Genomic DNA, 14,563 nt, shown 5'->3' with positions numbered 1-14,563 from the left:
ATTTTTTTATTCAAAAGATATAAATCATTTTAAAATATTCTGTAGAGTATTTTGGATTCAGATATAAAGTTTTCATAAACAGATAAATTGTCAAACAATAATCAAAGTTTTAATGATGGTTTCTATTGATATGAGCAAATGTTATACAGTCAAACCTGTTTTTTATGCGGTGGATAGGAACCGCATAAAAAAAACGCATAAAAAAATCGCACAAAACTTCACGAGTGGCTATAAAAAATAGTTTTCGCAACACAATTAAAAAAATATTTTTTTATGCGGTCAATAGGGACCGCATAAAAAAAGTCTCACAGAAAATAACTCAAAACCGTACGAAATAGAATTTATTGACAACAGATGTCAGCACTTGACTGCATCGTCTCGTCTATCGTATGTTTTACATATTTTTGTCCAGGTGGTGTTTTGTTGATTTAAAAAATAAATTATTTCATTTTTCGCATATTCATGCAATAATATTACTACAATAAGTTCATTTATGCTATAATAAGTTTATTTAGCTATAATAAGTCAACGTGAGACATGACAAATAGCACGAGACTAGCCACCAACTATACCGCACAAAAAAAGATCGCATAAAAACAGGTTTGATTGTACTATATTATCTGTTCTGAATAATGGTTTACTTTATACTGTATAAAATAAAATTCAATAGATTTTAGACTGATGAATGAATAAGATTTTATATCCCTTGGCAGAAGTTAAATTAGATTTTATTGAAGAATTGTTTATTTTGGCAAGAAATTTAACAGTTTTTTGAACTTATATGTCAAAAAATCAAAAATAATTTTTAAATTGTACTTGAAATATTATTTTTAAGTTTTTGTTCACTGTTTAAATTTTTTTTTTTTAAGACACATTGAATTAAAAATTATGATTTGTTTTTAAACAAGAAATGATTAGAATTGAAGAATTCATTAAAATACATATTTTTATATAATAAAAATATTTATTAATATATTAATATGTTATATAATACTACTGAAACATTTTATATAACATAATTTAATGAGATATTTATTAATATCACTAGAAATTTTAAATTTTTTAGTTAAATTAAATAACTTAAGTTTAGTTCATTTTTCAGATCTTAACATTTTTATATCCTTTTAATAATAAGGAAATATATTAGAAAAGAAAATAAACTCTTGAGAAAAACCATTACTTTCAATTAATAATCTAAATAATTTTATAGTTAATTTTCTGTAATTGGAATACACTGTGGTCCTTGCCATGATCCATGAGCATCACAAACTGCATAAAACTTTTTTCTGTAAAATAATAACATAAATCAGAATGAATATTATACTGTAATACAAATAATTTATTAACAAAATTTAAGTCTAAATCAATGTCACTAGAAGTCTAATTTATAAATTGACATTCTTCCAATATTTTCATTGATTAATAAAATTTATATATTCTGATTTATTATTTTATTACATTTAAAGCAATATTTAAAATCATGGGAAAGGACAAATTTTATGAACATTTTGACATTAGAATAAGTAACATATATGGCAAAATGCTGTTGATTTATATGTTAGTACACAAAATGCAGAAGAGATAAATTATCTTTGGGTTTTATTGTTAATTGATATTAAAAAATACATAGATATTTTGTCCAATCAGCTGTTAAATGTTTTTGTTTGACAAAGAAATATTAATTTATATAATCTCATAAATGATAATTTAAAGGAATTTTGTGAAAAAATTATTTTCTTTAATATCTCTCTTCACGTGCCATATCAGGTCATCCTGATGTCAGTGATTACCCAGCACAGGTTAATTGGAGATTAGTTTTGCACCAAGGTGAGTCCTGGGGAAAGTTAGTACCAGATTGATTCCCCTGTTGTCTTCTCTGGTGAGTCAATGTTACGCAAGGGAAAAAACGCCTTCCGAGAGGTCTTTTTCAAGTAACTGGCTCCCATTCAGTCATTACAGACATGGAGTAAACCCGGAAAACTCCACGTGGCAAGCCCATCCTGGCGTGGCATGAACCCATGACCGCTTGGCCTCTGGTGGGTCTTTTTTAATATAGCATATGCAAAATATTAAATTTATAAAAATCATGTTTTTATTACAATGTTTGATTCTTGTAAGATAAATTTACATATGTACTGTGGATATCATGTCAACAATTGTTTAGCTCAAGCAAAAATTCACACCAAAGGCATTAAGGAGCATTTTAAGTAACTTTTTATTTCTGGCTAGTGCTTTTGACATAGATAAGAACGTTGTCCTCAGGCAGTAATTAGAAACAAACAAATTTTGAATGTGTTTAAAATTTAAATGATAACAGCATTAGCTGTTTGGAACATAATATAACATAATTTAAAAGATTTGAAATGCGTAACAATGACGTGCATGCACCTTAACACATGTAGGATGATGCGGTATATGCATTAGTTGTTTGGAAGAACAACCATAAGAATAAATAAAATTAAACATTAACTTGAAACACCTAACAACAACATGCATGTGCCTTAATTTGTAGTAAAGGTGGGGGGGGCTAGATGCAGAACTAATGTTGATGTTTTTTTAAACATTTGTACAAAGTAATCCAAAGTTCAGGCAATTCGAGGGTAGGGGAGTTGCAAGGAGACAGCAGCATGGTGAGTAGACCTCCCAAATGTACACCAGATGTTTGATTCTTATAAAACTATTGTGGAATCAGCTGAATCAGTTAAAATTATAACAGTATTTTGGTGTAGTTTTATAAACTATTAGCAATGCAGTCAATAAATGCACTGCAATTCATTTACAATTGATTGCTTATAAATTACTAATATATAGAAAATATATTTATCTTAACTTACTTCTTTGGTTGGCCGATTATATGATATCCTGATTTACATTGGAAATAACATCTGTGTCCGGTTTGAAAACTGTACATTTGACATTGTGTTTTTGAATAAATTATAGAAGGAAGTAATTGAAGAGGAGGACATAATATTTGACATGGTGTATCTGGTATGGACCAAAATCCATCTTCCTCACAAGTAATAGTATTTGCTGTAATATCACCTGTAAAAAATCTTATTACAATTTAATCAAAATTGTTAAAAATGCACTTACAACTGTTTTTACCTTTTAACCGAGCAGGTGACTTGCACTTAAAATTACATGTTTTTCCTAAAGTTGTTCCTTCTGGACAAATAGTGAAAGCATGCATTATTGTGGGTGGACCACAATCTATTGGTTTACAAAGAATTTCTGGCCCAATCCATTTACCATCTATACAGGTGATAACATTAGTTTTTGTTTTTTCAGAATAATAACCACTATTACAATTAACATAACAATAGTCTCCTTCTTTATATCCAGTGCAATTCAACTGATAATTTTTCGATAATGGTTTTGAACATGCTGGCTTTTTGCAATTAGAATACATCACACATTTCTGTAATTTTGGACTATATAGTTCTGTTTCTTTGCATTGTCGTATAATAATTGGATTTAAATATTTGGCTGATCTGAGTAAGATTGCTGATATAGATATATCAGATGATTCAAATGTTATATTTATTTTTGATGTTAAATAAAACTGTCTACTGAGATCGTGAACAATTCGAAATTCAATTGGATTCTGAGAACATGATATAACAGTCTCAGCAGAATAATGAACATTATTATTGGAATCTAAAAGATGAATGCTGATTTGATTAGAATTGCTAATAAGTGTTGACTGACCATCTGATCCTATATATAAGAAAACTGATGTAGCAACAACTGGTTTAGAAAATGATGCTGTTAGCCAATAATTTGTCTCCGAAAAATTATCACAGGGATACCATGATATGTTAGAATTTGGTTCGGGTTCACAGATCTGTTAAATAAATAATTATTTTATATGTTAACATCTTAATATATTATTTATCAATATCTAATGTTTGAGTGAACTACCTGAAATCCAATTACTTTTAATCTGAAAGGTCTGGTTATGGAATAATAGAGTGATCCAAAAATTAGTTAATGGATATATTTTAAGAATGATTAAATCTAGTTTGGAATGACTGCAGGTACAAATACAGCTTTAAATGAGATAGTTGGGATCTTATCAGAGCTCTAGACCATGCCCATAGAAGTAAAAATGTCAAAGTATGGTCTATATATGACCCTTTGTGAGAGATATAGCCCCCAAAATCAGCCTGTCTAGAATTTTAAAGGCCCTCAGAAATGGGATAAAATTTAAAGTGGAAAAATCCAGAGCTATTTCTCAAAATAATGCTAAAAGTCAATTGTTTTCCACTTTACTAGAGATGGCTAAATGTTCATAAATCACAAGAAATGCCATTGCATCAACTACTTCCAGGGTATATACAGTGTACAGTACACTACATACTATCAAGGACGACACCAGCCAATGAGCTGGGGGGGGCAAGATGATGTAAATTAATAGAGGATATGAATTGTATGTAGGTAAAATAAAAATGATTCGTAAAATTTTAATCAATTACTATGTACCGGAAAAGAAATATCTTAATTAAAACTTAGCATTTAAATAATTTTTTCGAATTTCTAGGGGAGGGCAGCTGCCCCTTCCTGTCTTCCCTTGGCGACACCCTTGCATACTATACCCTACATCTCAAAGAGTCACATGTAGACTATTGGTTCCTTTGACTTTTTTACTCCTATTGGCTTAGTCTGATAAGGACCCAACTGTTTCATTCGGATCTGTATTTCTACAAATTGCATGATAGTATTTATAGTTTAGTTTCTTCATTTAAAGTAACTGAATCATAGATAATAATATGTAGCTATTCCAGACTAATTTTATGCATATCAAAACAATCTTAAACTATATCTCAGATAATTAACTTTTGGTCCATTCTTGTTGGACACCATAAATTTAGTTTACATAATTCACATTTAAGAACATTAAAATATGTGATTTAGAAAAGTAAAATTCCTGTTTAAAAAAGTTTAGAAATAAAGTAACTGATTTAATCTCCAATCTATGAAGATCAGATCTCAGGTTTTTCACTATTTCTTAATGAAAATAGTAAGAAAGAAATTGAATGACCAACTTCTGGTTTTATTGGAGGTCCAATAACAATATCTTTTGAACAGAAATCACTGATGGATAATTGTGATGTGTTTACAGACATTGCCCATTGATCTTCAAACTGATCGGGTGTGTAATATCCACAGTCGGTTACACTAGTTTTAATTTCATAATCTTCACATTTGCCATCTCCTTTATGCCAGTAACATAGACTTGGTTCACCTAAAATTTTAGTGATTACTCATTAAAATTAAATATTTAAAGAAACAGTTTAATATTTTTAATAGATTTAGTTTACCATAACACATATATGATTCTTCCATTTCACAATTCATATTGCATCCATCGTTATTTGCTATATTTCCATCATCACACTGCTCTTGTCTTGAAAGATAGTTATTTTTAAAATTTATTATAATTGAAAATTTTCATATATATTAGCATATATTCACCCATTAATCTTTCCATCACCACAGAAATTATCTCCATGTGTAATTCTGAGGGGTGATGACATGTGAGATGAATAATTTGGTATCAGTGCTTGAACAGTGTAAGTATAGGCTTCTCCAAATTTTACATCACTGAAAAGTATATTTAAAAATAAATTTTACACAGAATAATTTGTAAAATATAGAAAATAAAATTATAAGAAATACAGATAATAACAAATACATTGATAAAAATAATTTGAATTTTAACATTTGGATAATAGTGCAATTTGGTAATTTCAAAAACTGCTTATAATAATTTAATCTTAATACAAAACATAACAACAGTTTAAAAAGTTTTACTGCTGTTAACCAGAAACAATTCAAGTTCACTTTATAAATTCTTCTTGTCTTTAATTTTTGGCATTGTTAATTTTAAACAGCACTTTAAACAATGCATTTCTATGTTAAAACGTTTTAATAAATGCAATTTATATAAGCAAGTAATTTTAATGGTGCTTTAACATCTTTATCGGGCAAAGCACCATTCATAAGCTTAGTTAAACACATTTTGTGTTTATTAAGAGTTTTAATGCCAGTTGTTTAGTATTTACCGTATTTTATGGACTATAAGATGCACTTTTTTCTTCGAAAAATTGCCTCCAAAATTCAGGTGCGTCTTATAGGCATTTTTTAAAAAAATTGCTCAAAAATTAAGGTGCATCTTATAGTCCGTAAAATATGGTAATCATTTTGACATCATGTGTAAGTTTCAAAGTTTTGATTGTTAATTTTACAAAAATAATAAAATGAAGATGTGTAGACAATGCAGGATATTATTAATGTTATATAGAACAAGTATGGTGCCTAATTAATTACTTGAAGTTATCAAAAAAATAGGCTTGTTGATTATATCAAACTGTAAATTGTCAAGGTTTCATTATTTTTAAATTTCAAAACAAGAAATTATAAAATACTTTATATATCCAAAGCTTATAAATTATTTAATATTTTATTCAATATGTTACTTTGAATATAATATGGTATATTAATATTTCTGGTTATGTTAGCTTAATTAAATGTAAATCTTCAGTTTTATTATTTTAAATTTTTATTTGTAAATCTTAAATAACACTTGAAAATGGTATTAAAATTAAATTTCATTTTTCTGATGTATCTGCAACAACTGTTCCCTGAAAATTTTTTAGTAACATAACAATAAATCATCACATACATCATCACTTCCATATTAATTTATAATTCAATAAATTTGGTTTTTCGTTAACTTAAAATCACTTTCAATGTAATTTTATAATAAAAAAAATTAAATAACATAATTCAATATTGGAAAATTGGATATGTTTTTAAAATTAAAATTATTAATTACACATATTTTTATTATGTAGAGAAATTTTAAAATTGTACTTGTCTGTAAATTCACTACTATCCACCTCTTGACGTAATCCCATTGGAAACTCTGGAGTGCGAGATATTCGATAATGCATAGGTTTACATCTTGTGCAGTAATTATTGTTAGCTGTAGATATGACTTGCATTGAATCCACACCAAATAAGAAACTACCTGTTAAACGTACCTATTAAAATAAAAATCATTTGTGTAAATAAAATCAAATTATTACCCTTTTGAGAATAAAAATTATTTGATTCACCTTGCTAAGTTCTTTATTAACAAAAAGTGGTATTGTATAAGGAATATCACAATATGTGTGTATATCAGTTAATATAATATTACTCCCATCTGTAAATATTATTTCAATTTCTTTTAAATCATGTTTTGCTTTCCATGTTATCCATATAGATAATAAACTTGGAATTACTGGATATTCAAAACTAAGAATAAGTTCATAATCTTCATATCTGTTGTGTGAATATGGTATCCAAACTTTATCATCTATAACACAAATCTGAGCATCAGGTGGACCTATAAATATTAAATTAAAACTTTAAAATAATAATAAAACTGTTTATATCATAGTGTAAAAATTTACCAGTTGCTTGTGATGGTAACCAAAAATCTGGGAAAGAACTAGAGGCTTCTGCTTTTTGAGCAAATTGTATTAATTCTAAATCTTTAGTACATTTAGAACAGTCAAAATTGTTTTCCAAAATCCTCGAAAGAGGTGGAATCCAAGCTAAAGTGAGAGATGATTGTGATGAAGAGACGATTTTTGGAGAAAGAGGTGGAGGTGGTAGAATATAAAAATTTTCATTCCATCTTTGATATTGTAAGTCTATATAACAATGCATTCTTGCCGCTTGTTGCGCACTAAAAGAACTGGCACAATCTGTAAATTAAAATTTTATTGAATGAAATGCTTAAGTTAAATTAGGTTTATATTAACAAAAAATAGAGAGAAAGGACTTTTAAAGCTGTATACAGATTTAAAGAATTGCACTTCGCCATCCTAGAAAGCTATAGATGTAAATAGATACGTTGAAGACTACAGAAAAGAACATTATATTGATAATTTAAATTGATTTTAATAATCAATAATATTTTTTATGTATTTAATGAATTAATAATGAATAGAAAATAGTTTAATTTCAAATTAATCTCGGGAATAATAACTATCTAACAATGCCTTGCTAATTTTTATTTCACAAATATCATTGACATGTATTAGTAGCTATAAATGTGTGTTGATTTCCCTCATTACTGGATCGAATGTGTAGAAGACTGTCTGATGTGTTTGAATTTGAACTTTTTTATATTAAGCACCAAATGGGGTGCATCTATTCAACCGATGCATTACCTATTACAATGTTGGTCAAATAAGACCTGCCATGCTCTTAAGATTGTTTTTCTTCCATAAAATACTAATCTCAGCATATTATTCCTGAAATTAATTGACTAACTGAAGATGTAAAATGCAATTCTAGTATATATTGTTTAAAATTAGAAATAATTTTATATATTATTAAGAGTTTAATTAAATATGTCTTCAAAATAATATAGCTGCATAAATACTGAAATATTGTAAAGCCGGTCACTATTTACTGAAAATTTTGAATCTGAAGTAAATTCATAATAGGGAAAGATCAGTTTGTTTAAATTGTTTTAATAAAAAAAATTAGTATTAAAAATTTTTTCTGATATTTAATCTTGAAAATATTTAAGAATTAGTTCTTAAGTCTTATATAAATGTTTAAAATTAAAATAATTTTAAGAAATTATTAATCATTTATATTTTGTTTTGTTTTGTTTCTGTACAAATAATCACTATTATATTTTAAAAATGAAATTTAAATTTTTAAGAAATTGCAACTCTAGCACTTTCTTAAACTTTTGTAATTGTAATAATTTTTAAAAATTCTTTCTGCACAGTGGGCACTAAGAAGGCCTTTTCTTTTTTAGCAAGTTCATTATGGGTTAGGTCAGCCCCACAGTGGGGCATCTGATTGGTGATATATTGAGGTGACAGGGCCTGACATAGTGAGATGGACCATCCCCTGAAAAATTCCTGGGGTTTCAGACTCATTCTAGATTAGACCCTGGGTCTCCCAGACTGAAGCTGCTGCTTTAACTACTTGGGCATCTAGCCAAAATTATAATAATTTTTTAAAATAAAAATGATAAAATTGTAATAATTTACTACATTATTGTAATATATAGAAATATAAGGGGCAGTCAAATGAAAACGAGAGACAGATTATATAACAAGTGTGGCGCAGAAGTTGATAATGCAGATAGGGGTGTGTATAGAAGTGCCTTCTATTGGGAATCAGGAAGGAACAGTGTGAACGTTCACTGCTGTGCCATTTGTCTGTTAGACGTGCTCAAAGTGAGGTTGGCAAGTCGTGTGAGCATCTGACATCACTATGGAGGCCCGCTGCTTGTTGACTTTCTGGAACACAGCACCACAACTAACGCACAGCGGTATATGGAAACTTTGCAAAAATTGAAGTGTGCCATCAAATCCAAATGTCCAGGAATGTTGACAGACAGCATCATTCTGTTGCAGGATAATGCCCGCCCACGTGTTGTCAAGGTTGTTTTGACTATGCTGCAGAAGTTTCGCTGGGAAGCCCTTACACATCCTCTCTACAGTACCAATTTCTCCCCATGCAATTTCCATATTTTTGGAGCCCCGAAGAAAGATATTCGTGGCCGTCGATTTGCTTTGGACGAAAAGGTGCATGTCTGGGTACAATCATGGTTCTGTGGGCAACCGCAAACATTTTTCTATGAAGGCATTGACTGTCTTGTCTCACAGTGAGATAAATGTATTAACAGTAATGGCGATTACTATTGAAATAATAAATAGTTTACTTACTTTTTTCCCATCTGTCTCATTTTCATTTGACTGCCCCTTGTATATACATGTACTATAATATTCATATTGAATATAAAATTATAATTCACCTGTATAACTCATATAGTTTTTAAATGGAGTATTAACAAATTTTGAAATTCCACATCTGTCTATTTTATGTGGAGGGTCATAACATTTTTCATTACTTGGTGTTGGATTTGTATCTTCACATAAATCTCCTACATCCATACTAGCTTCCCTCTCAAAACATGGATCATGGCAATCCACTTCACTGATTCCATGATGAACATGCCATAATCCTAGTACATGTCCAAGTTCATGAATTAATGTGTCTAATTTTCCTTTTCTTCCAAATTCATCAGGTTTCACCACAACTCCACCTATATTTCAATTTAAAAAATTATATGAAAGAATAAAAATACAGTGTAATACAGTGAATAAATAAAATATTTTAAATCAAACATACCATACTCCGAATAAACCTCTTTTTCCCAGGGAAAGGTTGCTATCCCTAATATATCCTTATTTGTCCAGTTTGCAAATAGAATATTAAGATACTTTGAATTATTGAAATTAAGTAATGATTTATATTCTTCAATGTCCAAATATATTCTTTAAGAAAGTAAAAAATTAATATAAGTAGATAATTATGATGATAATAAATATACTTTATAATATACAAAAGTAATGGCTAATTAATATTGCTTACAAAATATATTACTTTTATTCATTTCTAATTTTTTATCATTAACATATAGAAAAAAACTTTAATAAATTAAAATATAAATTAAAATTAGACCAATATGCACAACTGTTTCTGGAAAAACATAATAAAATACATTACATATTTTATTATCCTAACTATAAATGTTTGTTTACAGGATCTTTAAAAAAAAGTGTTACTATTTTAAAATTATTGTAATTATGTTGATTATTATCTGAGAACATTTTAATGTACATCAAAACATTGAAAATCTGTCTGAGTTTCACATTTGCTTGTACAATTTCTCAATATTTGCACCTCATACCACATGGCATACATTCAACTGATACTCAAATTCCTTCTACACTCCCTACAGCATATCCATTGTCACTCATCCTACAGCAGCCACAATTTTACAGCTCCTGCAGATTACTCATGTTGCATGATTACAAGTAACTTATCTTTTTCGAATTGCATAGTAAAAACCATTCCATCAATGACTTGACTAGAATGACAAAACAATTCGGGCATTGCTATAATATTTTTATTTGAGAACATAAATTGAAGTGTGTTTTCTAAAAATCTATATAAATAAAATAAATTATGATTAAGTTTTTTAAAGATGAAAGAAAAAAAGAGCAAAATTAATAAAACTCAAAAAATGTTTGATATAACTTAGGAATCTGTCTTTTCACTTATTCTGTTTGTTTAAATTACATAAATTTTTGATAATGTTTCAAGAATTTTGTGCATAAATGATGTATTACATTTATTGTTTCTTAATAGCTTTACCTGTTTGGTGAAGATGGATCAATACAATTATTTAATTGTTTTTCTTTACAGCAGTCTCCATTATCCCAATTATTATATGCTTGATTGCATTCTGGATTGCAAATTCCATTTTCTAACTGCTGTTTAGTGCATTTAATTTCTTCTTTATTGCAATCTCCCCCATCATTTCCAGTAACAGTGAATTGACACTCAGGATCACATTGTCCGTTTCCAATATTTTGTGGATTGCAACCAAACATGATTGTATGGGATCTGAGTGAAGTGTTATATATGGATTCTTTATACAATTCCCAGGTTATGTTGTAAGGTAAAAATGCTGACTGTAGGGCACGATGTTGATTGATAATCTGTTGATCGGTAACTGTTGGATTTGATCCATCTGAATTTCGCACATTTATGATTCGATATCTGAAACAATAATCTTATTTTAATTGATTGATTAATTTGAAAATTTCTATCCATAATTAAAATGTGATAAATCATATCAGAATTAATGCAATTACTTAAAAATTTGAAACATTTATAATTTGTAGATATGGTTGTAAAAATATTTTGTATACAATTATCTTATTATGAACTTTGAACATTTTAAACTTTGCTCTAGTTTAATATAATAATAAATTAGAAGAACATAGAACATGTCCTTGGATGATCTGATTTGCAATTCAAGGATGAATAAATATAAATACTGTATACCATTTATTTTTATGCCACTATAAACTGAAATGCTGACTATTTAAATTCATAACTTACCTTATTTTCTTTGGGCGTCGTAATTCCCAACTAGATTGATAGCTTCTTACTATTTCTGGATCATCGCAAAGAGTGAATCCACAAATGGAAGGCATAAATTGGAAAGATAGTGGATTAGTAGGTATATCCGAAGCAACTAATTTTGGATTCGATTTTTCGATATTAAATGTATTGTTCCATATCCATTGGTCAAGCGAATCAAATTCATCAAAAAGTAACTTCTCGTATTCACTGTTTGTATGTCCTTTCATGTATTTTTTAACATTACCAGGAAAAACTGAGTGATTCCATATTCTCAGTTTATCAATGGTACCACGGATATATGAATTTCGATATCCTCCTAGATGTAAAAGAGAGCATGTTCTATCCGTAATAAATACATCTCCTTTTTGCACTCTACTAACTGCAACCTGGAAATTGATATATTAACATCCATTAAATTAATGAGATAACATTTTTTAATTTCTAAAATAAATTACATACCTGTGCTCCATTTATATACAATATAAGAGTATTCCTATCATAAGAAACTAGAACATAAACCCATTTACCAGGTTTGTAGTTGAATGGAGCAAATAATACTGTTGGCTGGTGATTTTGAACAGTCTCCATTGAGAAATATAATCTTGCATTTCGCTTTTTATAATATTGCATAACTTTAATACCTAATTCCCATCCTTTACTAGGAAATGTGCTGCATAAATTTTCAGCTTCTAAAAATATAAAAATTTATTCAAGCAAATAGAATTAAGTATTCATTGTTTAATATGATAAAATCAAAATATATCAAATAATTCAGTAACAATTGTTATAATAATTTTTTCAACACTTAAATTACATTTATGTACACATTAACTGATACATAAACTTATCAAATTTGACGTCATTAAACAAATCACTAGCAATTTAAAAGAAAACAATCAGGGAACAAAAACAAAAAACATATTTTGCACTGTTTCCTTTCCATTTTAAGTTTAAAATTTTTAGAAGAATGAGGGAATACATGTTTATGTGTTTTCTATAATTAGTAAACCTAATAAACAATTTTATCTTGTTTTATCATCCTAATCTGATGTAGAATGCAGCTGAAATAGCAGCATTCTGTAATCAGAACCGTAAATACGGATCGAATTTTATTCACTAGAAAAATGATATTAAGAATTCCGAAAATTCTAAATGTAATCTACATTACTTACTTAAAATAATAGCAGGATTTTGTTGTCCACCTTCTGGTTTAAGCCATAATTCTATAGTAAAATCCTTAGCGGGGACGTCATCCAGTTCTAATTTTTCATTTTCTCTAGTGAGTCTACCAATGTTTCCATCCAAAAGTACAGCAACATCCCTCGAACTGACATCCCTACGATTGCGTTTTTGTAGATTTGCAACTTTTGGACCCGTTACTGCTGCGTTATGTAACGCAGCAGTCACAGGTGATTGAGGATTAGCACTGCATTGCTTCCATGCTTGAAGTCTTCGTGCCGTATGATATTCGTAAACTTGATCTTTTAGACGCTGAAGATTTATTCCAACGGTTAGAGCAAATGTGATGAGATAGAGGATAAAGTTGAATACTGCACGCATACTTCTCTAAGGTCATAGGTCTGACTGATAGAAAAGCAGGAAGCTCTGTTTTAAGTATCGAAAATGTAACTGTCGAAGACTTGACGAAAGTTTTCTTCATATGATGGCGAGTTGATTGCAATATATCTTTAACCTTGACCCTACAATGGAAAGTAAATTAACCCAGATTTATCGGTTTGTGGAAAGAAGAAAAATCAGTTTTCAAGTTAGTAGTGAATGTATCGAAATATGGAGAATGACGAACCTTAAAGTGACGAAAATAACTGATTTGTATCATTTATTTAGCAATATGAACGACGATAATTCCGAAAATATTTCATCATATACGTAGAGAAGTATATATGATTAAAAACGCGATAATGTTTGCATCTTGGGAATGTTAGCGACCTTTGGCAATTTGTATCTTAGAGTATACAGCAAAAAGACGAAATTTTCTGTCTAGTGTCTCATTTAATGTTTTATAATAATATAACGTTCATGCACACACATTTTCCGTACGATTAAACCAGAATTATCTTTTGTTTTTTTGTATAGTCTGCTATAGATCAGGATCATTTTATAAAATACCATAACTTGGTCATGATTAAAATTAATTAAAAAAATTAGAATTTAAATCGATGAAAAGTAAATGCATTTTTAATGCAATTCGTCGGATTAATAATTGCATGATAACATTCGTTTTCGCGCACGTTATGATGGATCAAGTTCGAATGTAATTCACAACTTCATACTTGCTCATCAGATTGATCAAATGAGGCGTTCCTTCCCAATTTGTCACTTTACACTAGTTTATCTTACTTTCTATTAATCACATTCTTGACGTATAAATTTGATGCCTAGCTTAAGAAGTCCAGCCAATGTGAATTTTATTGAACTTTCTCTTATATTGTTTAGTTTATATATTAGTCGCATTAATTCCAACAGTAGCTTAATTAAGTAGTTTTCTTACATGGTTATAATGTTGTAAGTTCATTATATAATGCGC

General features: G+C 28.8%; 2 protein-coding genes across 2 annotated transcripts in view; one reads left to right on the top strand and one right to left on the bottom strand.

Moving 5' to 3' along the window:
* Positions 1–9,060, top strand: part of RabGGTb (geranylgeranyl transferase type-2 subunit beta) — a 31,647-nt gene extending 22,587 nt beyond the window's left edge. Inside the window, exon 10 of the mRNA XM_067283880.1 lies at positions 8,828–9,060. Coding sequence (XP_067139981.1) covers positions 8,828–8,878 — 51 coding nt within the window. The 3' untranslated portion in view covers positions 8,879–9,060. The remainder of the gene's footprint in view (positions 1–8,827) is intronic.
* On the bottom strand, positions 1,085–13,938 carry LOC136986359 (pappalysin-1-like). Its single transcript, XM_067283878.1, has 16 exons — positions 13,823–13,938; positions 13,191–13,718; positions 12,478–12,707; positions 11,995–12,404; positions 11,242–11,649; positions 10,213–10,358; positions 9,836–10,126; positions 7,461–7,757; positions 7,122–7,393; positions 6,877–7,046; positions 5,476–5,604; positions 5,322–5,407; positions 5,046–5,245; positions 3,106–3,844; positions 2,835–3,042; positions 1,085–1,286 (listed from the first exon to the last, which is right to left on the bottom strand). The coding sequence occupies exons 2-16, from the start codon at positions 13,576–13,578 to the stop codon at positions 1,211–1,213; spliced, it is 4,050 nt and encodes a 1,349-aa protein (XP_067139979.1). The 5' UTR covers positions 13,579–13,718; positions 13,823–13,938; the 3' UTR covers positions 1,085–1,210.
* Positions 13,939–14,563: the final 625 nt, after the last annotated feature.

Source organism: Centruroides vittatus, unplaced genomic scaffold (assembly GCF_030686945.1).
Source record: "Centruroides vittatus isolate TY-2023 unplaced genomic scaffold, ASM3068694v2 scaffold_1015, whole genome shotgun sequence".
NCBI classification, from domain to species: domain Eukaryota; kingdom Metazoa; phylum Arthropoda; class Arachnida; order Scorpiones; family Buthidae; genus Centruroides; species Centruroides vittatus.
Note: the sequence above shows the minus strand (reverse complement) of the source record. Positions and strands in the feature narration are given on the sequence as shown.

What these genes read in the sequence shown, in the direction of transcription:
- LOC136986359 (XM_067283878.1), bottom strand. Translation starts at nt 13,578, where the DNA reads ATGCGTGCAGTATTCAACTTTATCCTCTATCTCATCACATTTGCTCTA. An exon ending in GTCACCTGCTCGGTTAAAAG is followed by an intron (nt 3,043 to 3,105) that starts GTAAAAACAGTT and finishes GATTTTTTACAG; the next exon opens with GTGATATTACAGCAAATACT. An exon ending in ATAATCGGCCAACCAAAGAA is followed by an intron (nt 1,287 to 2,834) that starts GTAAGTTAAGAT and finishes ATTATTTTACAG; the next exon opens with AAAAAAGTTTTATGCAGTTT.